General features: G+C 36.8%; 2 protein-coding genes across 9 annotated transcripts in view; one reads left to right on the top strand and one right to left on the bottom strand.

Annotated features, from left to right (window-relative positions):
- LOC105196023 overlaps positions 1–25,516 on the top strand; it is a 103,198-nt gene that overhangs the window by 11,634 nt on the left and 66,048 nt on the right. The gene's annotated exons all lie outside the window — the stretch shown is intronic.
- LOC105196022 (trichohyalin) overlaps positions 5,055–25,516 on the bottom strand; it is a 45,789-nt gene continuing 25,327 nt past the window's right edge. For 4 of the 6 annotated variants that reach the window (XM_011161740.3, XM_026133400.2, XM_039456261.1 and 1 more), the window contains 4 exons: positions 13,496–13,728; positions 8,096–11,303; positions 7,176–7,350; positions 5,055–6,662 (listed from right to left, as the gene is read on the bottom strand). In XM_011161740.3, the coding sequence (XP_011160042.3) occupies positions 6,399–6,662; positions 7,176–7,350; positions 8,096–11,303; positions 13,496–13,724 (3,876 nt within the window). In that variant the 5' untranslated portion in view covers positions 13,725–13,728 and the 3' untranslated portion in view covers positions 5,055–6,398. Of the gene's footprint in view, positions 6,663–7,175; positions 7,351–8,095; positions 11,304–13,495; positions 13,729–14,106; positions 14,599–25,516 lie in introns of those variants that run through there. The other 2 variants (XM_039456262.1, XM_011161739.3) reach the window with 2 other exon arrangements.

The following is a 25,516-nucleotide window of genomic DNA, read 5'->3' on the forward strand; positions in this document are numbered from 1 at the left end:
AAAATTACAATTATTTTGAATAATTATCAATTAGAAAAGTTAAAGAAAAGTTAAAAAATTTTAACGTATAAACTTTTAGACATAAATTTAAATATAAAAGAATTGTCTTGATTTTTCTCTCTTGGAAAATTGCAGTAAAGGCAAAAATACTTAGTGAAGCTCCTCTATAAAAAAAAGAAAAAGATTTTGTGAGCTTCTCTATAAAAAAAAAGATGGATGGTGTTACAACTACTTCCTTTGCGAAAAATATACTTCTATTGCAAAATCAAATTTTGGTAATGCAAATAATGTCCATTTTTATCAGTGTAGATATTAACTTTGATCTCAGGTTAATTTATTTCTTATTTTTTCCAGTTATAGAAATTAGAAAAAGGCGAAGGGTAAATTAAATTGAGATATAATGTCAATCTACATTGGTGGTAAAAATAGACATAAAAGTAGCCAATTTTCTCACTCTTTCGCTCGAAAATCATTTGCTTCGTCGTTTATTTCTGTTCGTATTTCGCGTCACCCTCGCTTCACGTTCAAAATTGCGATCAAAGGAATCCCACAAACTGGGAACACGCTCGCGCGCGCGCGCGAGCGCTGCCACGCACGTAGAACGACCAGAGAACGTTTTGCCTGTCGATCGAGCCAGGCAAAGGTGACGTTGGACGATCGGAATTTCGATACGCGCGAATATCGTGTCTCGTACGTTATCGACGTTATCTTGGAAAAGAAGCAGCGTGTATTTGCGTATGCACGAGTACGTGTATGCGGAGGAATCGAATCGAATCGAATCGAAGGAGGAGGAGCAAGGTGGCGAGACCGCACTGCCTACATTTACGCTTCCAACCCTTATTTTGCACTTCTCGATGCAAGGTATGTCGTTACCGCGTTACCTGTCGTTGTTTACTCGTTGCATATTTGCGACTACTCGCGTAAGAGATACCTCGATACCGCGCGAGAGTGCTTGCTTGCCCTCTCGACTGTGCACACACTCGCCGCATTGTTGTAGCCCGGATTTCGCTGTAGTCCTGTTTCCACTTCAGCGTTGTTTATTCCCCGATTTTGCGCGTAAGCCGTTTGTTAACAGAATTTTAAAAATCAAGTTTAACATGAAAATTACATGTTGTAACGCAATTGAATACAAATTGAAACAAATTCATATCCATAAATTAACATAAGAAATGCACAGTATAAACAATTAATTACGAAGATATTACTGATGAATTATTAATTAAAGAGTTAAAGGTATTTGTAATTATGAATACAAATTAAAATGTATAAATGTTTTCTTTAAACAAATGAATCTATTATTAAACCGACTAGTAAATTAGTTATGAGGCTGCATTGTTAAATTCGTCATCAGAGAACAAATTAAAAACGGTAACTTACTGAAATATTTCAATCATGTGAATAATGTTCTTAGATGCGCATATCCGCGAATAATGATGCATGGCTGATTTCGGTGCGGTTTTACATATGAGAGAATCTGGAACGTTTTCCAGCGCCGCGTTTGCCATTCGATTTTGTTCGTATTCTACGGATAAGAAGAATGGTGATGCATGTTTCTGCATCCGTGAGTGCGACGATAATATTCGCGATAGCAAAGTTCTCACATGATTTCAGATGTATTAATCAAAGTTGAATTAATAATATCTCATTACTGTTATTACCAAATCAATAATAATTAAACAAAATATATGAGCTACCTATTTTAATAGTAACTATATTTTAATATTAAATATATTTTATATATTTCTTTACAAATATACATTATGTATATATTATATGGAAAAGAGTTGCTAGGAGACACGTAAAAATGTGAAACGATTTATAATAAAGGTTTTTTTTTAAAAAACTATTAAATTTAGACGTGAAACGAAATGCACTAATCTTTGATAGAGAAGAAATGACTTCACTTGGATTTACTTTTAAAAATTCAAATGGGCATTCGCAATGGGCATTCGAAATTCCAATCGTGAATACAAAGCGGCCAAGAAAACATTCGAAACTCGCGGTACGTTAGGTGACTCTTTTAGGGGAACAATGCGAGTGATTCAACAAAAGCAACACGCTGACACAAAAGTTGGTACGTGTACACGCGGATGGGCCGTTTGTTACTACAGGTGCACTACGGTTTTCTGGTGTAGTGCGAGTTATCTATTTGCGCGCGTACGCGTCAGGCCAACGACAGAACGTGCGCTCGCTTGTTGTCCGCCAAGTTGAAACAAGAAGATGAGAGATGAGGTCGTAAGAGAAAAAGGAAATGGAAAGCTTTTTCACGTCGTAAGCCTTGTTTCAGTGGGATGGAACTGTTGCATCTGCGTCGTTCGATTAGCGAACAAAAGCGGTATATTTTTTAATCGTGACGCGCTGAAATTATATCTAATATCTTTTATATTAAATTCATTAATATAATGTTATATATTCAATGTGCAAGACTATCCATATGAGGAATTATTATTTTATCAAATTTGAAATAACAATAAGATGCCTCTAATCAATAATAAAATATAGAATGTAATAATTGCAATAACATTTTACACTATAAAAACATCAGCATCAAAGAAATTTATATTAATATTAAAAGAGATTATCCTTTTTGCAAATTAAACGTTATAAACCATTTGGAGGATGTGTCTTTAATGGAAACGTCATGAATAGCGTTGCGTCGAGACCAAGTCGAGTCTTGTGAATTGTATTATCTCGTGGCGCGGTACAAAGTAAAGAGTCGAGGAAAAAATGCAAGTGAATTGCGAAAGGAGACAAAAATATAGCGCACGGGGAAGTTATGCATCTTGGATGTACCTATATCGAGGTAGATATATTAAGAAGACAATATCCTTGGAAGTGATCGTTGAGGATGTTGGATGCGCGCCTGTTGTCGACATGTTATCAGCAGGCGACTCTGTCGACAGTCTGTTGTTAAAGGTTTATATATACGTGTCAGGGAACTTCAGACAGACTCACGCGAAATGATCTGCACTGTACGTCTCTGACAAGTTGTTGTAACCTAACACGCCGCGAAACAACTTCATCTTTAACATGAAATATCGTATCTATATTTATTACATCCGACAGCTTTTATCTCTTTCGTAAAGATATTTGCACTACGTGTTAATTCGCGATAGCTTGTATTTGCTTTCTTTTATTTATTTATTTCTTTTTTTTTTTACTGAATATTATTTACTGAGTTTTTAGATGTCGTCTTTCGATTAGTAGAAGTGCTAAAGAAGTACTGAAAAAATACCCACTCCGTGTGTGAAGAATATGGAAAGATAATAGAGTGTGACAGTATAACGTCGCAAAAGCGAGATTATTTTTGTTAAAAAAATAACTCTCGGAAATGTTTTGCATTTTAAAAATTATTTTATAATATATAATGCGATAAAATATGATAAAATACGATGCGATACAAAATTTAAATTATAAAAAGTGTCGGATTATTATTCACATTATTTTATATTTTTGCGTGTGATTTATATTTCGTATTGCATAACGTTACAGAAATAATCGTTTTCTCATTACTTGAATATTGATGAAGGAAGTATGATCCGTAGGAAAAAGAGCGTACTAAACTTAGACAATACTCGTTTGCCTTGACCGCATTGCTCAATGATTAGATGCGCCAGTGTGGTTAACATAATTCGCGCACGAGTGCTAAAAGAAGCGTCGCGTGTCATCTATTACGTAACTTTAAAAGTTCAAACTACTTGCATTTTTGTTTGCGCTCAATTAATTTAAATCTCTATCCTAATGAGAGATTTATACATTTTAATTATACTCGCTTGCGTTTATTAAAAATGCCAGCCTACGCGTGAACGCGTGATCTTCCAATTAAAATTATTGGGAGCGCGTTGTTTCTTTTTTGAATGGACTTCGCGACCAAGCGCGTCAGCCGAGCGTGCGAACAATAAAAACGGTCGTTAAAGTTTGACAGGCATACGCCCGGATACAAAGTGACGTTTTCAATTTTCGTCGGAGTAATTTTGTACCGAATGCATTGGCGATTGCAACTAGCGTGACACGCAATGCATTACACAAAGTGGTTGCTCGCGTCAATAGTCGATTATTTGCTTTTGCCTTACCGCGTGTCGAGACGCGAGGGATGCGATGTGACGCCTTCAGATTCACAATGCGATTGATTGGATGGGAAACGTTTGCAAGCTCTTAAGCACTGAATGGCCTCGTTATCAGTCGCGGCGAGCAAGAAACTAAGAAAAAAAGGAAACAATTTACGAGAAAGAGGAGGCGACGATGCAGATAAATGTATCGCGGTCGGAAGTTCAGCTTGTCTTCGAATGTTTTATTTAGCGATTATTGTAAACGGAGTCATCAGTTAGAAATCCTTTTCAGGAAAAACTCCAGGCGTATTGCATTTAAAATTTAAAACTTTTGATTATTATAGTTCTTGTGGTTCTTTTGTTATCAGCAAAATTTTTTATAATATTTTGACTATCGTACATTTTTTTTTAGCACGATTCGTGGATTTAACATTTCTTTCATAAAGAACATTCTAATTTTTAATATTGTATCTTTAATTCTGACTGCATGGTAATCGAATTTTAACAGAATCTCTCATTTTTGACAGAATCTCTAAAAAATTTTATTAAAGGAATTGAAATTAATTAATAAAAGAGATATATAAAAGATAGGTATATTAAAAAATTTGTCTATTTTTTCAGTTTTTCAAAGCTTAGATTCAGGCTGAGATAAATTACAATTGCACATTTCAAATCATAGATATCAATTTTCATTTCTAAATTATTATATTACTAATATTACAATATTTTAATTAATTGCAATAAATTTTAACTAATTATTTATTATTATAGGAATTTAATGTATTTTCTTATTACAATATTAGGCATCGAGGAAATACGACAATTATTTTAAAAGAGATAAAAGAGAGAGATTGAATATGTAATTTTTTTCGTATTTCACGTTTGCTGTGTAATTTGAAAGGGCGTGCGGACACGTCAGTGTCGAGGCGAGTTACCGCGAGTTGATCATGTTCTGCATACGTAACGAAATTTGATCGTTGCGCGAAGCGAAAACGCAGACAGGTGTTTGGGTTATAGTACAGATAGATAACTTTATTGCTTTCTTTTTTGCGTACGTTACATAAATATTTGTCTGGTTATAACGCATTAAAGCCTACCCTCCTATATCACATGTGAAAAAGCTGCAAAAATACAACTTGTCTCGGCTACGTACAAAAGATTTACATATACAATAGTTTTCGCACGCTGTGTTTGCACATACAAACATTGACGACGAAACGTGTCATAGGTTTTTCGTACATATTTTTTTTTTTTTTTTTCTTTACAGAGCTGTACATACGTAATTTTACACGCGCTACGCGAGGCAGTGCTACGATGTTGGCTACCGGTCGATATTAAAGACTAATTGATTATTATTCTACGAAACACGTTTTATTGATCTGACTTTGTTCAAGGCAAATACTGTTTGCTACACTTTAAAAGTTCAAACTTTTAAACGTTTCTTAGTTTAGCACTAATTACTAGTCGCACTATATAAGTCTATTTAATACGTACTATCATTGAAGTAAGCGGATAGAAAAATATTGTTTTAGTTTGCAATAATAAAATAACATATAATCTTTATCATGTAACATAACAGCGCATCAAAAATAGCTCAAGGTAAAGTTTTATATATTTGGCTTGTTAATTACTTTCGCTCAAAAGAATTGCCTTTCTTCGAAATATATAACCTTATGTAGTATTAATTTTTTTCTAGAAAGGATAGAATTTTATAGATATTCGAAAATCACAAATAATTGTGCCGCTGAGTGTAATAAAAAAATAATGCATTAAAAGATTTGGAATTTATGACATTTTCGTATTTTTCTATATTTTTCTGTCATATTTTTTTCTTTGATTAATATTTTTTAGCACATTTATATTTTATGTCAAATACAGAAATATGTATTTAAAAATTTATTTTAAATATTATTAATATTTTTAATATAGATTTAACATTAAACTCAATATTCTTTTATTTTTTTATCGTAAAAATACTGAAATTTTTTATATGACTGAAATATTTATTCATATGATAATTTCTTGTTTAATTTCGGTTTATTAAATATTTGAATTATTAAAACTTATTGACATCACAGAGCAAAAATATCAAGATCTTTCATTCTGCAAATATCTAAGTCTACTTACTGAGCCCTTCTATCCAGCGACACAAATATTTGTACAGAGTCAGTAGAAGTCACACATGCACAAATTGATTTAAAGTACAGAAACTTTCGTGACAGAAAGAGAGAAAGAGAGAGAGAAAGAGACATCTCTTGATATTAAAGAGTTTTTTTTTCACTTTCCTCTCTATCCGGTAGATATTCGTTTTTCGAAGCGTGAAGACTGAATTTGATCTTATCAATATTATTAATTATGCGCGTTGTTGGCTTGATAAAACTTCAGGACTTCCGCTCTGGCGGCATCCGCGATAGCCCCTCTGCATGGATTAGGATCCCAATTAATCCCGGGACAGCCTAACGATTCGAAACATTTCACGAGACGATTGTTATTGGATGAACAACAGTGAATAACTGCCCAAACACACGGGCTAGGAGTCTGGACGGGTGGTCTCGACGTCGCAGGGACGGGAAACTGTGGCACTTGTACGCCCTCGCGATGCGGATTGATCCCCTGAAAATAATTCATTGGATTTTAAGTCTTTCTATATTAATTCTATATTAATCGCTAATTGCGATAATAAAAATATTTAGATATTTTACAAGAAAAATTATAGGATAAATATATATATATATATCTGTTTCTATTGTGTACAACATAATTTGCAAAAATATTTATCTTGTCTTGTTAACATTATCTCTTTTCTTTTCGTTATTTAAAATTATATCGCAATTTTTGGAGGCAATATCGTAAGAAAGCACTGAAGATGGTAGCAGTAGCGGTGCTTCCCAACGTTCGGTCAATTAAGCGGAACAAAGCAGGGCGACCAGGGTCTTGTTGAGGTCGAGGGGGTACGAATCCGTAACTTCCCCCGTGGTTTAATGAAGCGCGTTTTAGTTCGGTAGCGCGAGACAATCGACGACCACGGGATCGGATTCGTCGGTGAATAAACCGCCGGTGGACAGCCGAACCGGGTTTACGCTCGGAGTGCGGTAAAGTGTTTTGACAGACAAATGGAGGACTCACCGTGAAATCGATCTCGTTGCCGAAGCGGCCCGATATCACAGGCGAGTCGGGCGACGTCGTCGGCCAGGAGCCGCCAGGACGGACTATTATCCTTGCGTTCACCGGTAGGGAGTTTAGTCTGGCTAGTTCTTGTCGACTCCACTGATCGGTCTCCTTCTGTCTGTGCTCCCTCATTCTACAGCAGATGGAAATAGGGTTTATCGGATGGTTCGAAGTAAACTCTCGCCTCGATGAGCTTGCGCTCGGGATATTCTCTTAATTAAAGTTGCACTGCTCACAGACGTTGTTGTTTAAAATTTTGCGCGACTTGGGGGAGATATCTCAGATCGCACAGACGAAATTTATTCTATATTAAACCACAGGAAACTGTGATAAATGTGGGGTGATAAATATCTTTCAACTAAAGAGGTAATTAATATTACTTTAATATATGATGTAACGAAATAAGAAAAGAAATAGGCAAGAGATTTACAGCATTAATTTTTATTTTTTTAAATACTATTTTAATACCAAAGTATATAATAAGAATATATACAAAATAATAAGGCGATCTATAACTCGGAGTAGAAAATACTATTTACACATTCATATATTCTAATTCTTCAAACACCTTTTGCGTTACATAAAATCATAAATAAAATTTTATGCCGTCGCGATTTCTTATTCCGTAATCTGAAATGGATTTGAAATGAATAAGTGATTTCTGTTCACCAATTTCATCGCAATAATATTAAGTTGGAAGGTAATATTAGTCCCCAGCGATAAGGCAGTAGAACAAAAACAAATGAACAGAGACAAACGACAGTAGTAACGAACATTGATAGCTGCAAAGCGCGGCTCACAAATAAAGTTCGCTGGAGTCGCGCCAAGCGAAAACTTCATTTTTGCGAAGCGCCGTGCCCCAAGGACCACTTACATACCTGCTCTCTTCCTGTTGTCGTCTCTCGGCGTCCAATCTTTGCCTCTCACGTTCTGCCGCCGCCCGCCTGGCTTCCTCGGCTCGCATCAAATTGTTCGGAATCAGCCGGCTATCCTGCCGTCTTCGGTGCTCCAAAAGACTAGGATCCTGGTGGTAGATCTGCCTCGTGGCTTCCGGCTGTTTCGTCCTTCCAGCTTCGTTCCTGGATCGTTCCTTCAGCATCTCCTGCCTCCTTCTCTCGGCTTCTATCCTCGCTACCTCCAATCGCTTCCTATCCTCCTCGTACTTTCTAGATTGCGCTCTCCTCGCCTCCTCTTCTCGCCTAGCCGCCTCCTTTCGCATCCGTTCCACCCGCAATCGTCTCTCTTTCTCTTCCTCCCACTGTCGCCTGGCGAGTTCCTTCCGTTGCTCTTCCGCCTCATACCTCTGCCGCCTTTCCTCTTCCAACCTCCTCGCCGTCTCTTGCTGCCTCCGTCTGACTTCCTCCGGGGAGCTTCGCGGATCGATATACGTAGGCGCCGACGGTCCATGGTCTCTCCTCACTCCTGGATCAGGATATCTGTCGCGACGCCTGGCTTCCTCGATCAATCTCCGCTCCTCGAACCAGTTACGACCGGCCGCGGTCGATTGATTATCTCTCGATGGCATATTCACTGACTGGTACCTCCTGATGTAATCCTGTTGTCTTCTCTCTTCCTCCTGTCTTTTACGCTGCTCCTCCACTCGTCGACGGTACTCCTCGTCGTCTCTACTTACATTTATCCGCGGATCTCTGTTTTCTTCGGGTCTATAGCGCCGTCTCTCTTCTTCCGGTCTTCGATTGGCATTGATTCGATTGACATTGATAGGCTGATTCCGTGCGACATATTCTCGCAGTTTTTGATCCAGCACTCTTTCTTCTTGCTCTCGTCTTCTCTCGTCTTGATCACGCTGTCTGATATCATTCGAATGACTGACTGGATGTTCCGCACGCATTAAATTCGATGGCGGCTGCTGTTGCCTTCTCTCATCTTCATTCTCTTGCTTTCTCCTCTCTGACCATTCTCTACGCCGGTCTTCCAGCCTTCTTCTATCATATTCGGAAAGATTTCTCATTGAATTTTCTTGGCGTCTCCTCTCCTCTTCTTCCTTTTTTCTTTGCGCTTCTTGCTGCGATCTGTACTGTTCCTGCCTTCTTGCTTCTTCTTCTTCTTCTAATCGTCTTCGATGTTCTTCCTCCCGTCTCTTCATTTCTTGATCATAAAGTCTTCGTCTTCTTTCTTCATCACTAACAGATGAGGTTCTAGAGCCCGATTTTCTCAAGTTTTCCTCCTCCTGCCACTTGCTTTGCGGTCTTCTTCTCATTTCTTCTTCTTGCAATTGTCGTCTTTGTTCTTCTTCTAATCGTCTTCGATGTTCTTCCTCCCGTCTCTTCATTTCTTCTTCGTGAAGTTTTCGTCTTCTTTCTTCATCATTAACAGAAGAGGTTCTAGAGCCTGATTTTCTCCAGTTTTCCTCCTCCTGCCACTTGTTCTGTGGTCTTCTTCTCATTTCTTCTTCTTGCAATTGTCGTCTTTGTTCTTCTTCTAATCGTCTTCGATGTTCTTCCTCCCGTCTCTTCATTTCTTCTTCGTGAAGTCTTCGTCTTCTTTCTTCATCACTAACAGAAGAGGTTCTAGAGCCTGATTTTCTCCAGTTTTCCTCCTCCTGCCACTTGTTCTGTGGTCTTCTTCTCATTTCTTCTTCCTGCAATCGTCGTCTTCGTTCTTCTTCCTCTTGTCTTCTTCTTAACTCTTCCTCGTTTTTTCTAGCGATCTCTTGTGTTCGATCATACGCTGTTTCCAGCCTCTGTCGTTCTTCCATCTCTTCTTCGTTGTCTATGCGAGGTGTTGAAGTGTGATTCATCCTCTTACGGTAATCTTCGTAGTGTCTCCTCCGCATCTCGTCTCTTCTCCTCTTCTCTTCTTCCTCCCATCTACTCAACGTTCTTTGATTAGCCTGTTGCATTTGTCGCAAATGCTCTTCCTCATCTCTTCGTTTTTGTTCAAGTAGTTTCTCGTACTCCCGTCTAATACTATCAGCGTTAGTATTTAATCCATGATGCTGGTCATGTCTCTTAGACATGTCTTGATGGTATCGCATGTCATGCTGCCTACGACGTTCATTCACGGTCTGCAACTCGTCACTGGACACGACACCTTCATCCTCGCCGTAGCCCCAATCGATAGAACGTCCCGTGCGCTTCCGTTCGCTTTTACCGTCCGCAAATCTCTCGGCATTTGCTTCGGCAAACCACAGCAACCGTCGACCGTGACTCCTACCGGCGCCATCATCATCGTCCAATGAAACAGCTTCTCGCTTCGGTTTGATCTTCTCATAGCTCTCGATTTCGAGATCTGTGAGAGATCTCTTGACCAATTCCTTCTGGTCAGTTATGGATCCGCTCGAATTCATTGAGGTGTATTTACCCAAATCTCCTCGTACTGGTAACTTCTCCGGTTGCCTAAATTCGTCCAGATGGTCGGAATTAAGATAGCTGGCATCCATATCTCCCCTATTCGGCTTGTTATTTTTTGTAGTAGTCTCCAATTTCTTGAGTTTAAACAGCTCGTCCATCTCTTCGTACTCTTCTTCGTCATAAGATAGAGCGTCGTCGTCGAGATCCAGGGATACCGGCATTACGTCCAGCAACACGGACGCCGGCATCTCGCCCTTCTCCTCGTCGGGCGTATCTATCGATCTTTTCGCCTTGTGGGACGACGACGATGCTTCGAGACCTTCGCATCCAACCTGTAGCTCTGGCACACCGCCGACGCCGAAGGCGTCTCTATTGACCAAAGAAGTCTCGGTTCGTTGTTCTTCAAAAAAGTTTGATTGCCTGTGATTAATGTTCTCACTTGTCGTTGTCGACTTGACTTCCGTTGTCTTTGTCTTTGAATTGAGATGGCCCGTCTTTTTCGGAGCTTTGCTCTTATTTCTCGAAAGTAAATTTGTGGAGGGCGTGGTTGCGGTCAGTAGAGTCTTCTCTTTGGATAGGTCTAGCTTGTATATTTCCATCGACCCTGGGCCTTGATCCTGAAACGTGTCGTCTGCCACAAAGGGGTCGTCCAAAAGGTCTGAAGGGGATACCACCGTTTCGGACGAAAGCGTTTCCGGCATCTCATAGCCGTAATCGACTTTGTCGGTCGCGAATTCCGCGCCGGCGATATTCGACAACCGCCTCTGCCAGCCTGGAAAAGAGGTAGGTTCACTTTGACGAGACAATGTCCTTCAAGAGATTTTCAAGCGGAAAATCTCGCTCGGTAAACTTGGCATTACGAGATAGAGCTCTTAATTCTGGGGAATGTAATCGGAAGCTTTTTTTCTTTAATAAAATACTTAAAAAAATATTTGTTTAGTTTGAAATTACAAGTCCAACAGCTTTTTAACTTTAATAAACTGTGTATTCAAAAATAATTGTTTATAATTAATAATCTAATATTGTATTTATAGTTAAACTCGAAATTTTTATTCGAAACGCGTAATACCTCGCGATATTATATTTTTCATAAAGATTTTTTATAATATATAATCTAATTTATATAATTTAATAATAGAAGTTATTAATGTCACGAAAAAATAAATTTATACTTATGAGTAAATTAATCGAACAACTACTCGAAAATTATTTTTATATAAAAGTCAGACTTCTCCAAGCAAATCTTTGTTATTTTTACAAGTAAATATACATATATTTTAATATATAATTTTTAAACATGTAGATTTGTTTGAATATACAATATTTTGTGATGTGAAACTTATCCAAGATATGTAACACGGGTAATTGCAATATAAAAAAAGGCTATGAAAAGTTATTTCGAATCTGAGAAGTTCAAAATAATTCGATTCAATGTGTACCCAAGCAAATTGCAACTTGGAATTAGATGCTATTGAGTAAAACTTCTATCACAAATTAGATATTCTCGGAAAATTAATTTTACCTATTCTCGCACGCATTAATACTCAGCTTAAAATGCTGGTTTAATTTAGATTTAATCTACGGGCGAGATTCTTCAAAAGATATTTAATAACGGTTTCATACTCGACTAAACTAATGTAGTTGCATACTATAGTGACATGAGTAATGCGCTACGCCAATTTATTTCCCCGAAATTCTTGCGTGTCGTTATAATATAAAGTCCTGAGTTTGCGTGTGTACGTGTGTGTCTTGTGGTGTCTTGTTACTCGAAAAATATGGGTCTTCCGTTGTTCTACTAATTAATAGCTTCCTCTCTCAATTTTTTTTTCTACACGAACTCGCGCGAAGAAAATTTAATAATTTTCATGTATATTTTGGAATATATTGAGTTCACTCTTCACACAAATTTATTTCATTTATTTATTAAAATATTCTACTGCTTTTTCCTCTCTAAATATTTTTTTAATTTTAAACATTAATACAGGAGCTAATACGTCCACGAAATTATCATTGTACCGGCAACGTAATACAAATCTTCAGATTTTTCAATGTGTAAAATATGCAAATATAGAAATATGTATTCTGAATATTAATATTATTTTCAATCCAGTACAAGAGATAGAAAGAGAGAGAGAGAGAGAGAGAGAGAGAGAATTGAAAATAATTACATTTGGGATTGAATGCGTGTTGAAAAATACGAGCTTTTAACAGCCATGAGCGGTATTCACTCGATATTGAAATTGTACGGAGACGACGACCGAGGAAACCTTGATTAATCAGAAAGTCGGTGCGCGAACGGATTTCCACCGGTTAGGCCAAGCGACGCATTTCGACGCGATGCGTTTATTCCGTCTCCATTAGTCCGCGCGACAGAATAAATCGATAATGTGATTAAAGGCAATTGAAATACGACAATATACATTTATTTACACTGAAAAAAAAGTTTTGTTGCATTAATAGAAATTCTATTAGATTCAACCAGTATGTCTGTTCCAAAAAAATCAGAAATCTTGTAGAGATTACTAGATTACAGTAAAATTTATCAAACATTCTAATTATAATAACCAGAAATTCTGCTTGGTTTCACCAGAAACACTCAATCATATAAGTTTCATTAATGTGATCAGAGTATTTTTCTCAGTGTAGCAAGTATATAAAATATTAAAAATATACTATTCAGTATTCTCAGAGAGAAAAAGAAGCAAGTGGATTATTTTTCTATAAAATAAAATTAATATTCAGAAATATGAGCTATAACATCTTCTCCATTACATCTCGTCGACATACTTGATCGTATATATCGAGGATTTGAAAGAAATCAGAAAGATTTATACTAAGCTTTTCCTGATATATCCTTAAAATGACAATCTCGTATTCAACGTCAGCCCTTGAATTGACAGCGGGGGACAATATGGCGCTTTATTTTACTCAGCGCTTGACATAGTATTGTAAAGTCTGACATACCCTCCGTGAAGATCGGCCTTCGCGAGCCGATCCAAAGGTCGAACGGTTGATCCTCGGCCGGATCGCGATCCCGCCAGTCTCTAGCATGGTCCTGTTGAACCCCGGCGTGTCGGCGCGGAGACGCGGGGGAGTATTGATCGTGAGAGAGGCGGAGGGTGACTGCTCCTCCTACCAGAACCGCCACCGTCAGCCAGACCGTGGCCAGAGCCACTGTCACCCGTGGTTGCATCCTCCTGCAATCAAACGGGTGTTCCCTCGTTATTCCACCTCAGTCGAGCTCTTTACGGCATTCTGACTTACTTCACTTGCATTACGGTAGAATCCCTAATCTTTTAATCCTTTAATACGTTTGAGTTCCTCACATTTTTTTTATTTCAGCTCTTTAGTTAAGGTTCTTTGATATAAAATTATAATAGAGAAAAGCCAATGCAGCAACACGGTTTTGTATTACTCTTTACAGTAGCTATGGACACTGTCTGTTAACTACATTAAAAGCACTGATATTTTAACGTCGTAGAAATAGTCTTTTTTCACATACGTGTGTTATCGTTTGGGTAGCAGATCTTTTTCGTAAAGTAAGCTGTAATTTAAAACGAATTTCAAAGACTTACCTATATATCATTCAAATAAAAGCATGCAAGCCAACTGCTCCAAGCAGTACCACTCTCAGAATATACCGCGAAGAATAACGTATTCACTGTAACAACCATCTAACACGCGAATCTTATTCCCAAAAGAGCGAGAGCTGGCTCGATTCTCTCCCTGACTTTGAATCTCAGGCAACCGTCTCCTCTCGTCTCCCTCCGTCCGCGAGCTATCCCGACATCCTTCAAAGGACCGATCCGTCGTTGCTTTGCCGTTAAAGATGAAAGCAGGTACAAGACAGTCCGCCTGCCTACCGCGCAGCTCTCAAACTACTCTCGAACCAGCCCTCTTCTCTCTTTGATTTCTCGATCTAGCTCTTCCTACACACGAAACTGCCGCTACTTTGCGAGCGACACTTGGAGCGCGCCTCTCTCATCGAACGAGAGGTACGGGGAGATAGAGAAAGGTCGATATCAACGGCGGATCGAGTGATCTTGACACACTGCCCGCGTCAGACCGAAGTGGCTAAACTTAATACCGCGGCGAGAGAAGTAGAAGGCGAGGAAGGCCGCCCGTAGAATCACACACTCTCGCCTGTGCATGACACGCCAATTGACTTCCGCCAACTGACGTCACGTTTCTCTCTATGCCTCTTCCCCTCTCTCTTTCTCTCCCTTTTCGTAGACCCGTCGGCCGAGACGATCGAAAGACTATTGGTGACTAAACGTCGCTGATAATTTTCCTTCGTCTCTCCGCACGCGAGACGTCACGCGATGCTGAGAAATCGCGAGAATTTAAGATATTTGGGGAAGATACGTACTATCATCGTTTATGATACTCGAATGACGTTTCGAGCGGAAAATACAAGTGTGTTATAAATTGGTAATTTATTGGATCAAACGGTGGGTTTTTTCATACTTCCGATTCTAATAATTGTGTGACGTATTCAAAGTGATATAGCTTTTATATTTACAAGGAAACTTGAAAATGAGTCATAACTAAAGTTTTTTATCTTATTAATTATTTTGATTTATAGAAACTGTTTTTATAGAACTGTTGGCAAAAAATGATTATTCGAGGCACAACATTACAATATTTTAAGTTTTTGAGTGCTGAAAAAAAATCTAACAAAAGATTATGAAATGTAAAAATAACCGTCATAATTTATACACATGGTTTTGCTTCATGCGATACTTTTTGTTGTCACTTGAGCGACAATAATTTTTCTAAAACAATTTTTTGCAGCGACAAATATAGCGAGAGATTCTAGTGAGCGGCTTAGATTTTGTCATTGCAGTTAGATCGATGCATTAGATCAACGCGAGTTATTCTTAGCTGCTTATTTAGCGTCCAAAGGAAGCGCGGTTGATCGGACGCTCTACAGACTCGATGTATTCAGATCATCATAAAGTCAATCATAGTAATCAGTTGTCTTCTCTTTTATATTTTTAACCTTTTCGACGGATCTTGCGCCACAGAATAATGCATATTTTCTTCGTGCGATAATGCATTATTACGTATAGATCCGTAAGCTAATGAGAGTTTTGTTTTGTATATCGTATCGTGATACAGTAATTAAACCAACTTAAGTGAGAGGAATGCGATTTTAAGCAAGAATGCATTCTCGAGCATACGAACGAGAAAATATCCTGGTGAATGAGGATTTATTAGTCGCCGCAAGCGAATACATGCGATTTAACGGTGGAATGTATTATTCGTGGCGATACAGAGAGATATAATCATAATATATTACCGTGCAATACATCATACAGTTTTTTCAATAGCTAGTTAACAAGAATAATAATCCGCTGACAATTGGCAAATGTATAATTACAGGAATACATATTGAAAGACATTATTACAAGCTATAATGGAGTCGAGAATTATGCCTATATCAAGTGTCTCTAATTGCTGGTTATTACAATATAATGCTCGATTGTGCAAGTAGAAGAGTGATTAATTAGTAATGGACCGCACCTGTAATTAAATAGTCGCAAATTCGTGTTCCGGACGAAACTCTACCTTGTAAACTACAATTACGTTTAACACGAAACGAAATGTATGGTACAGTTCTGCCAAAGTACCTTATTCGCTTGCATACATATTCATGCCTACCGATACCGTTTCACCTGCCTCGCTATAGGATCTAGACGAAATTATTATAATATTGCGAAATATTATATTTCGCGTAACAAAATATGGCGCAAGGTATTTTTACAATTTCATCTGACGTTTTACTTGATATTATTAAATAATATTAATAAATGATACGGAAAGGACATTATATTTCACAAGTTGAATGACTTTAATGAACCATTTTATTTGACTTGAGGGCAAATAATTAATGTTTGGACATAAAGATATGGCATTTGAAATTGTACAAACTTGTGCAACACAGATGGTCGTATTTAGCGTTAAATACGGAAATGGTTGATTTACTCCTTCGAGAAAAATTTGCCATGTTCTTACGCGAATCTTCAATTACAGGGATGCTCGTGGAGTCGCGTGAATTTGATTGCACGAATTGTCTTAGACAAGGCAGGGATTAAAGTTCTGCCAATAGTTTGCAGAGTTTCATTTCTCTTTTCCCCTAATTTTCTATCTATCTTACCATCTCTTTTCCATTTGTCTCGTATTTTCAAGGCAATAGCGACGATTGGCAGGATCGGACTGGATAAGAGAGATCCCGAGAAATTTTTCAATTCAGGCTCCAGTGGCCCCCGAATCTAATTTTTTTAAATTTTTTATGCAGGAAATTAATAATCTAAACTAATGAACTAATTTGTTTTTTACAACTTACGCTTTATGACAATATAAAAAAAATAACAATAAAAACAAAGTACAAATATCTCTGAATTTCATCAAAACACGTTTGATCTTAAACCAAAAAAAATGTTTTGCCTGTAGCGCTTTAAAGTGGGGATCCTTTTTACAGTTTTTCTTGGTGAGCCCTTGGTATTCCAGTCTGATCCTGACGATTGGAACAAACTTTCCTTTATCTATAATAAATCCTAGCGTAGAAAATCGCTATAATTGTCTCTCTTATTATAATTTCAATCAGGATACGCGCACATCCTGAAAACGGAAAACAAACACGTGTGGAAAATACGATTTTCAACGAGAGTCACATTAATCTTTGTCACGGATATATTTATAATTAACCGAACGAAATGCAGAGATGCAAAATAGGAATGAAAGTATCTAGAATATTTCGTGCTTTTTACACTTTCCGATTTTTCTTCTATTGTCTTGTGCCATTTTCTTTATATTTCCTTAATATATGAAAATGAATCGTGTTTATTTCTATTGTACCTTCTTTCTATTATTAGCCATATTCTTTTCATTTCATTATGCTTATAGTTGAAATACACAGTCTCAGGAACTTAAACTACCTTTTCTTTATAACTACGTTTCCTTAATAAAAATTAAGAGATAAATAAATTCACTGACACATATAAAAATAATGATCCATTTTCCATCATTCGTAGCTTAAAAATGTTTCCTTCAACATTTTTATTAATGGAAAATGAACTTCATATTGATCTAGAAAAGTTTATAAAAAAATCGATATAATATTAAATGATTACTTGCAAAATTGCTGTTAAAGAATTCGCGAATGAATTGATTCGTTGTATACGCGGAATATTTTGCATGCTCGTCGAAACACTTGTGGTATCGAAAATCTCCGAGTCGAATTGTCGATGTTTGACGCTCATTTTACCGAATAGCGTGCAGTTTGTGCGAGGCACAGTGTCCGGATGCTGTTGGAAAAATGGTCGTCTAGGGATTTGGGCGGGCGCTCACGCGACGAGACAAGTGTGGCGCGGTTTATTATGCGGCACGCGAAATCGGATTAGGATCGCGTTCAACGCGAACGCATGTGTATCTCGATCGCCGATAATAACGGCGCGGCCGCGGCGGCGCGGCATGGTGGATAGAGCACTAAAACACCCTCTAAAAGCGACGTTTGCCCACCGTACAGCAGTACAGCACGTACAACGCTCTCGGACTGCGCTATCGATCGCGTCGCTTTCGGCCTGATTTTTTGCAGATAACGTATTGAAATATTGGCGCTTTACGCGAGCCTCCGACACGCACACGCGCGAACGCGACGTACGCTAGCGCGAGGCGAACGCGATTTTTTTCTATTAGACTCGACTCGCGTGTGTACCTTTATCACGAACGATGATAAATTTTTCTCCCCATGAACGATTGACCGTCGAAATGGCGGTCGTTATGTCTCTCTCCCGCTACGAGATGCATAATGTATCGAAAAGCTAGCATTAACGTTACGTTATATTGCGTATAAGGTGACTCCTAGAATATTTTAAGGACTGTATATACGAAACTGGAGCGCGCATCTTTCTGGAGTAGAATTTTCGCAACAAGTAGAGAATTATGGAAATACTTGACTCTATTACAAGTACAGCTCTTCATTTAGAAAAATATCTACTTTTATTTACTGAAACCTAATGCTCATTATTATTGCCGCACCGAGGTAATGCTATTGGAGCAGCGTGGCAACTGGGGGTCTTCGACAATCTCCTAATCGAGAGCGGCTTTTTCTCGGCGGAATCGAGAAAAGTGGCATTAGCATATTAAAGTGTGCCGCGCGCTACGGGAGCGTTGCCGGTCAGAAGGTTAATTGCGACTTAATAGACGGCCGAGGCCTTCTGCCGTTACGACCGTTATTCAACGTTACAATGCAGAAATTCCTTAACGCAGAACGCGAGATGCCGCGCAATGATTTATTTCCGTAAGCGACTCGCGTACAAGTGAATAAATAACATCGATGCGCTTGTCGTAAAACGGGGCAACGGAATGTGTCTCTTTTTTTTTCCTCTCCTTTCACCGTTCCGCGTCGGGCGACGCGTTGATGTCTCGACCGTAAACTCATGTGTCGTCCTTACAATTGAAATATAAAGTTGACGATGACTGCATGAAAATAAAAAAAAAAAAGGAAAAAAAGAGATAAAAAATCTTGGGAAAGAATTGTGGTGGGCGAGAATTACGAGAGTGGCGTTGTCGAAGCAACGAAATTTGCGATGGAGTTAGTCCGGCTTGACCTGAGCGCGTAGCCGCGCTCGTGAAAATGCACAAATAGCGGGTTGTTCCGAAAGATGTAGGTACACGGGACGGTAGCGAATATTCCGAAAGAAATTTGCATTTTTCCTAGACCGAGGAAAATTTAATCCGCGGTTTACCGTATAGATCGCTAAAACCTCTCTCTCTCTTTCTCCTGCATTTTCCTGTTTCAATTCTTCAGCGTTTAGCTTGTACGCCCGCAATGTGCTCTCTTTAGAATCGAGTATTTTTTAAATACTTAATTTCGCAGACTTTTAGACCCTTACCACAAACTTTCTTTGGGATAAGAGTTTTTTTACTGCAATTCCGATAATTTCTTGTTACTGTAGTTATAACAAGCAGGAGACCACCTTCGCCATGTAACCTTGTCATATAATGAGGCGATTACAAAGCAATACTACAAAGCAATAATCGTGCTTAGCGGCTTTAATTGTTATTACATCGCAAAACGCCATAATTGGACGACGTTAGCAACTTACGAATAATTCGAGTGAAGTAACAAATATACTTTCGTAATGATCAGACACAGTTTTTTTATAGTTTTAAATAGATTAAATGTCAAGTAACGATAATCGCACAATAGCTTATATAAATTTTACAGTGCAGCATGATATTTCTATCTGACTTATTGTTAGTCGCTCATTATATTTTACCATGGTAAATTGATCGGGGCACTATTCATACCATAAATAGATAACACGCTATACATCAATAAAAGAAGTGACGTGGCTTGTAAGGGAGACTTGTGATCCGAGGTCCCGTGTTCGAAGTCTATTGGGATAAACATGTTTTTAAAAAGATGATATATATGATACTAAATAGTCGTATTATATAAAGATGAATTTTATATGTGATTATATATCATTATATAACAAAATTTTGTGTTAAAACATTTTACAATGGCGCATAGGAATTTTTTTTATCAAGCAAATTATATAATGTCTTTTTATATTTCAAAAATTTCTACCATTACTTATAAATTTGTCAAACTATTAAGTTGTTCCAATTTTATCACCGCATATGATAAAATTTATAGCGAATTTTTCGGTAAAGTATAACGAAAAGTTGTCTCCATAATGATTTTGTAATTATATTTCATGTGGAACTACAAAATAACATCTATTTGAATTTTTTGTTGAAGAAAACCATGTACAGTACATATACATTATATCAATGATTTACCAAACAATTAAACCTGTATAGATTATATTGTATATCGCCACTGATTGATTAGTGTTTACGTTAATTAAGGGAAAACGATGATCGAGCAAAAAATGTCACCTAATTAACGTGAGCGCCCGCATTATTGGTGATCAGCGGGCGCTCACCGTTGAATACGATTACTTATTAATGCCGAGTGATATCGGACATACTAACGAGAGTACTAAAAAGAATAATGATCTCATTTGTCTGATAATGTAATTGTGAAAATCACTAGGCAAATAAAGAGACGCGTTCCGTCATCAGTTATATTCCTCTTGCGTTTCGAAATGTTATCCAGTCCGTACTTTACCGAATTACGTAACCTTAATTCGCATCTCTTCTTTCATTATCGAAAATAAAAATCAGGAGGGAATACGAAAAGACGTGGGTCCCTTAAATATTACAACAACGTTTTAGGTATTAAAATAAAACTTATGTATGTATTTAAATTTGAAATTTTACAAGCATTAAATAGACCAAAATTGTAAATATTTAAAACGATAAATGAGTAATGTTAATAAAAATTATCCAACTCGCGAAAGAAGAAAGCAAAAACTTATAGATAAAAAATTTTTCTAATTCACGCAATGCATAAGGAACAACTTGATCTCATAAAAAGTTGATGATTGAAAAACAAATTATGTGTCTGCAACAAAAAAATTTTTCTTTCATTTCCATCGATGACTTTAACGTTCGTCGTTGTTTTCCCCACAAATTTTGCAAGGAGAAAAATACGAAGATTGTCCTTGAAACATATGATTAGGCGACGATCATCTAAAATCACGATTGCTTGAACATTGATGATAAACCGACGCGACTGATTGGCTCTGTTGGATAACCTTCCCTCTTGCTCTCAAATGGCTACTCCGCTTTGCAGACGACACCTTAATTCTAGATAAACTATCAGCAAATTGCATGGAAAATAGAAGAGATGCGTTAAGAAAGAGAGAGAGGGGGGAGATTGAGAAAGAGATAGTTTTATTGTACCCTGTGGTACGAGGGTAAAATGGGGGAAGGGGAGGGGAGGGAAGTTAGGGGCAATCTGAATACGCCTGATGAGATTCTATTCTTATCCCGCAGGAAGTTATATTAAACGTCAATAGTGCTTCTATCATTAGGGCTATTATCCTTTGAAGCATTATATATTACGACAGATTTGAACATTATGATAGCCCCGGGCAGTACGATTTATGACACCACTCATTAAAATTTCTCGTATTCTTTCTTGGTAATAATTACTTTTCTTTCATACAATGATTACTTCTTTACATTACTCCCGTTATCTTTCAAGTTTTTTTATCTTCTCTTTCCCTCTTTGTTTGAGCATTAATTAAAATATTCTCTCTCCCTCTCTCTTTCTCTCTCGCTCTCGCAGTAAATGAAATTAGATTTGTATGCAACATTTGTAATTAAGCAACATGCTGAGAGCTCTTTCATGGTGCAGAAATAATTAGGCATACTTTTTAATAAATATAATGAGATCAGTTCCGTGAGAGATTCGAATTAAAAATAGGAAAATCGTATAAGCCGCACTTTAACAAATCTTAAAAAGCAATTCCAGAGTTAAACCCGTATTTTATGATACCATTCGAATAGTACGACGGCAAGGCGGAATATGGAGCAAAGGTCACGCGTGGCTGATGCGAGCCTCGTAGCCGCAGGCACGGGCAGAAATTTACAGCACGATTATAAATTAACAGAACATTAGTATCGAGAGCTGGCAGGCAGACGCGTTACCACCCCGAGTCGAGTGTCGGGTGACGTTATCACATTAGTCGCGAGCGAGCGAGCAAAATAATTAGAGCGGCCTGGTATATAAGCGGTACGTATAGCCTATTTGAACTAACTGGATAACCCTCGCGGGCATTAATCGCCGTCGCCGCCGACGTCGTCGGTGGATGTCGGCCCTCAGGACTCGACGCGTGACGTTAACGACGAAATCAGTAGTGACTTGTAATTTCTTCGACGTCGCGTCGCGAGCCCTTAATCCCTTCTCGTCTTCCCGTCTCGAGAGATGTAGTCGTTGGGTTTGCGTTGCAATGTTCACGTTGAACCTTAAACTTGACTACTATAACACGCACCTTCTCCTCTTTCCTTTGATGAATTTTATTTTTCGTGTTTATGGCTGTTTTAATAGAGATTTTGAAAATTTGTATAAAATACAAGGATATTTCATATTTATACATTTCCATTTATTCCATTACTTTTTACTCGGCTTTTTATAAGCAGATTTACATATTTAAAAAAAACGTAGAAAATAATATATGTGAAACAAAAAAGGATTTTCATGTTACAAATTAATTACGGATTTCATGTTTCACTAACATGAAAATATAATATTTTTAATCTAATAATTTTGGCTTTTCTTTTTTTAAATGTGGTATCCCAAATTACAAATTTTTGGGTCATAATTTTACATGAGAAATCGTACTATTTTTATAAATCTACACTGATTCTCTGTAACTTGTATAGAATTCTCTGTAATTTGTATAAATTATGCATGCAGTAAGTATAAAAGCATTCGTGCGGAGAATGTTTTTTTTTTTAAACTTTATTTTTAGAAAGTAAACATTAATTAGCAATTTATTAACAATGAATACACGTCTATGTATGTATACGTGCATGCACGGAAGTGGAAAATATCATTCAATAGAACGTATCCGATTTATTTATAGAAAATTTTTTGAATTTTTTATAAAAATAAATTCCATACATTTTAAAAAAAGATATGCGGGTAGTCTGGGATACTCAATATATGTACACACACACACACACACACACGCGCGCGCGCAATATATTGTATTTGTTATTAATAAATTGCTAATTAATATTTACTTTCTAAGAATAAGATTTTAAAAAGTATTCCTTGTAGGAATACTTTTTACGCTCACTGTATATGCAAAAGCGCGAGTAAATCATGCACGAAGAAGATAAAGAAAATTGCACGCACAGTGCACGGCAGTTACGTTTTTACTACATAATCTTTATCATGCTCTTAAAAACTCCCCATTGGATAGAAGGTATCGTTTGTTTTTCAAGCACTTCACTTTTACATTTCCCATGATGAAGCAAGGTGCGCCGTTCTGTGTTCGCTATCAATGGCTAATTGCTTTAATCGCTAATTACTTTAATGCGCGATAAGGTTGGACGCTCTCGTCGTCGTAAACGGACGGTGCATCGAATTAGAACGCGCAATTAAGTGCCTCGATCAATCGTATATAGTATACATACATATGTGCTATGTATATCATTACTTAAAATAAAACGCACACGTTATCAAAGCCAAGAAGAAATATTATTATTTCGCTAATGAAGAATGCTATTGCTGCATTATTAAACGCATTTATATTAAATGTGTAAAATAAATGTGTGTAAAATAAATGTTTACTGCTCGCATATGCTTGAATATAATTATAATTATTGAGAATCGTATAAATAAAAACTTAATTGTTACGCATATTAAATCATATTGAATTTTTTTATACAATCATGTATCAAACGAAATGTAAAATTAATAATTGCAAAAAATAAATACAAAAATATAGAAAAAAATATGGAGGAAATAAAAACGAAAAAAATGCGATAAAAGTAAAAATCTCTTGGTAATAATTTTCTCTTTGTAATCTTTTGCTGTTAAATACAAATTTTATTTATTAAATAAATCTACAAATAATACTCTTGCTCTAAAATAAATAAAACAATAGATGTTTATACATATACTGTATATACAGTTCTCGATAATTAATTTTGTTACGTAAGAATCGAGAGACTTGACGTTTTCTTTGATTATTCGCTGTGAACTAAGAAGATTAAAATCCCATTTAATTAATATTTTTTTCGTGAAATTCCCAATTTGAAACGTTAAAGTATATACGAGGGAAAGAAGAATACAATTGCAAAATGCTAAATTCAATGCTTTAATGTCACATATTTTATTCATACAAAGTAATTTTTTATAATACGAATTGATATTTTTTTTATTTATTATTAAATTAGTTGCCATTTAGAATACTCGTATAAAATGCATTTCTTTTTTTTTTTAGTTAATAATGAATTTTCTGTAAGGCTACAAAAATTAATGAGAAATACTATACGATGATATATTACATAGAATCATAAATTACGAAATATTTTGAAATTACAGTGCATTCATAAATCATACTTCACGACATTAAGATTCTGGTCGACATTTTGCATGATCCGAATTTGCAAATCTGACTTCGTATCTCTCCAAGATACGTTACTATTTCGCGAAAAGCTCGGGAGGTTTTTGCGAAGCGATGTAAGACAGCATTGAAATCGGATTCGCGAATCATCTTGTCGGCTCGCCAGAAGAATTTATTCGCATAACGTATAATGCGGCTACATTCCCATCGGATTACACGGATTCCGTTGCTTCAGAGCGCTCGAGCTACCAACACGTTACGATTCTTTCGATGATTTCAAATTCTGCCGGAGAAGGGCAGAGAACTTAAAGCAACAGAGATGTATGTATGTAGGTGTGTATGTGTGTGTATGCGCAATGCGATATGACTGCCATACGAATAACTGTCTGTTCTTGAATTTCCTCGATTCAGAAATCTTTATTTTTGCGAGGGCGAGAGTAGTTCAGTAAACAGGATAATCCAAATTGATCTTTAAAATACTGAACATAAAATATTAATATATATTGAAATATTTTCTAGATTTGTATATTTAATATATTAAAATGTACGTTATCATTTTTTAAATGTACTCTTTAAATTCTTTGAAGTCCAATCTCATTCTTTTACAGTGAGATTTTATTCCAAAGAATTTAGAGGGCAAATAATAACTTGTTAGAAGCAATCTGTTCAAAGCGATTAAATTAAAAAAGGAAGACGTACTTACAGAAATATTTATCGAAAAAATGTTAATATAATTAAATTTGCTATATATATATAATATATATACATATATATATATATATATATATATATATATATATATATATATAATGAACAATTCTAATAATATGGCTTTACTTTCCTCAGTCTTTTGAATTATAAAAATTTCTCTCCGATTAAATTATCGATCCATTTTGCTCTGTTGAGCTGGGATTTGTTCAACCATAATGCATGGGCTAATCGTTCTCGAACAATTAGAGGGAATTGTACAACCAACACAATG

Source organism: Solenopsis invicta, chromosome 12 (genome assembly GCF_016802725.1).
Source record: "Solenopsis invicta isolate M01_SB chromosome 12, UNIL_Sinv_3.0, whole genome shotgun sequence".
Lineage (NCBI taxonomy): Eukaryota > Metazoa > Arthropoda > Insecta > Hymenoptera > Formicidae > Solenopsis > Solenopsis invicta.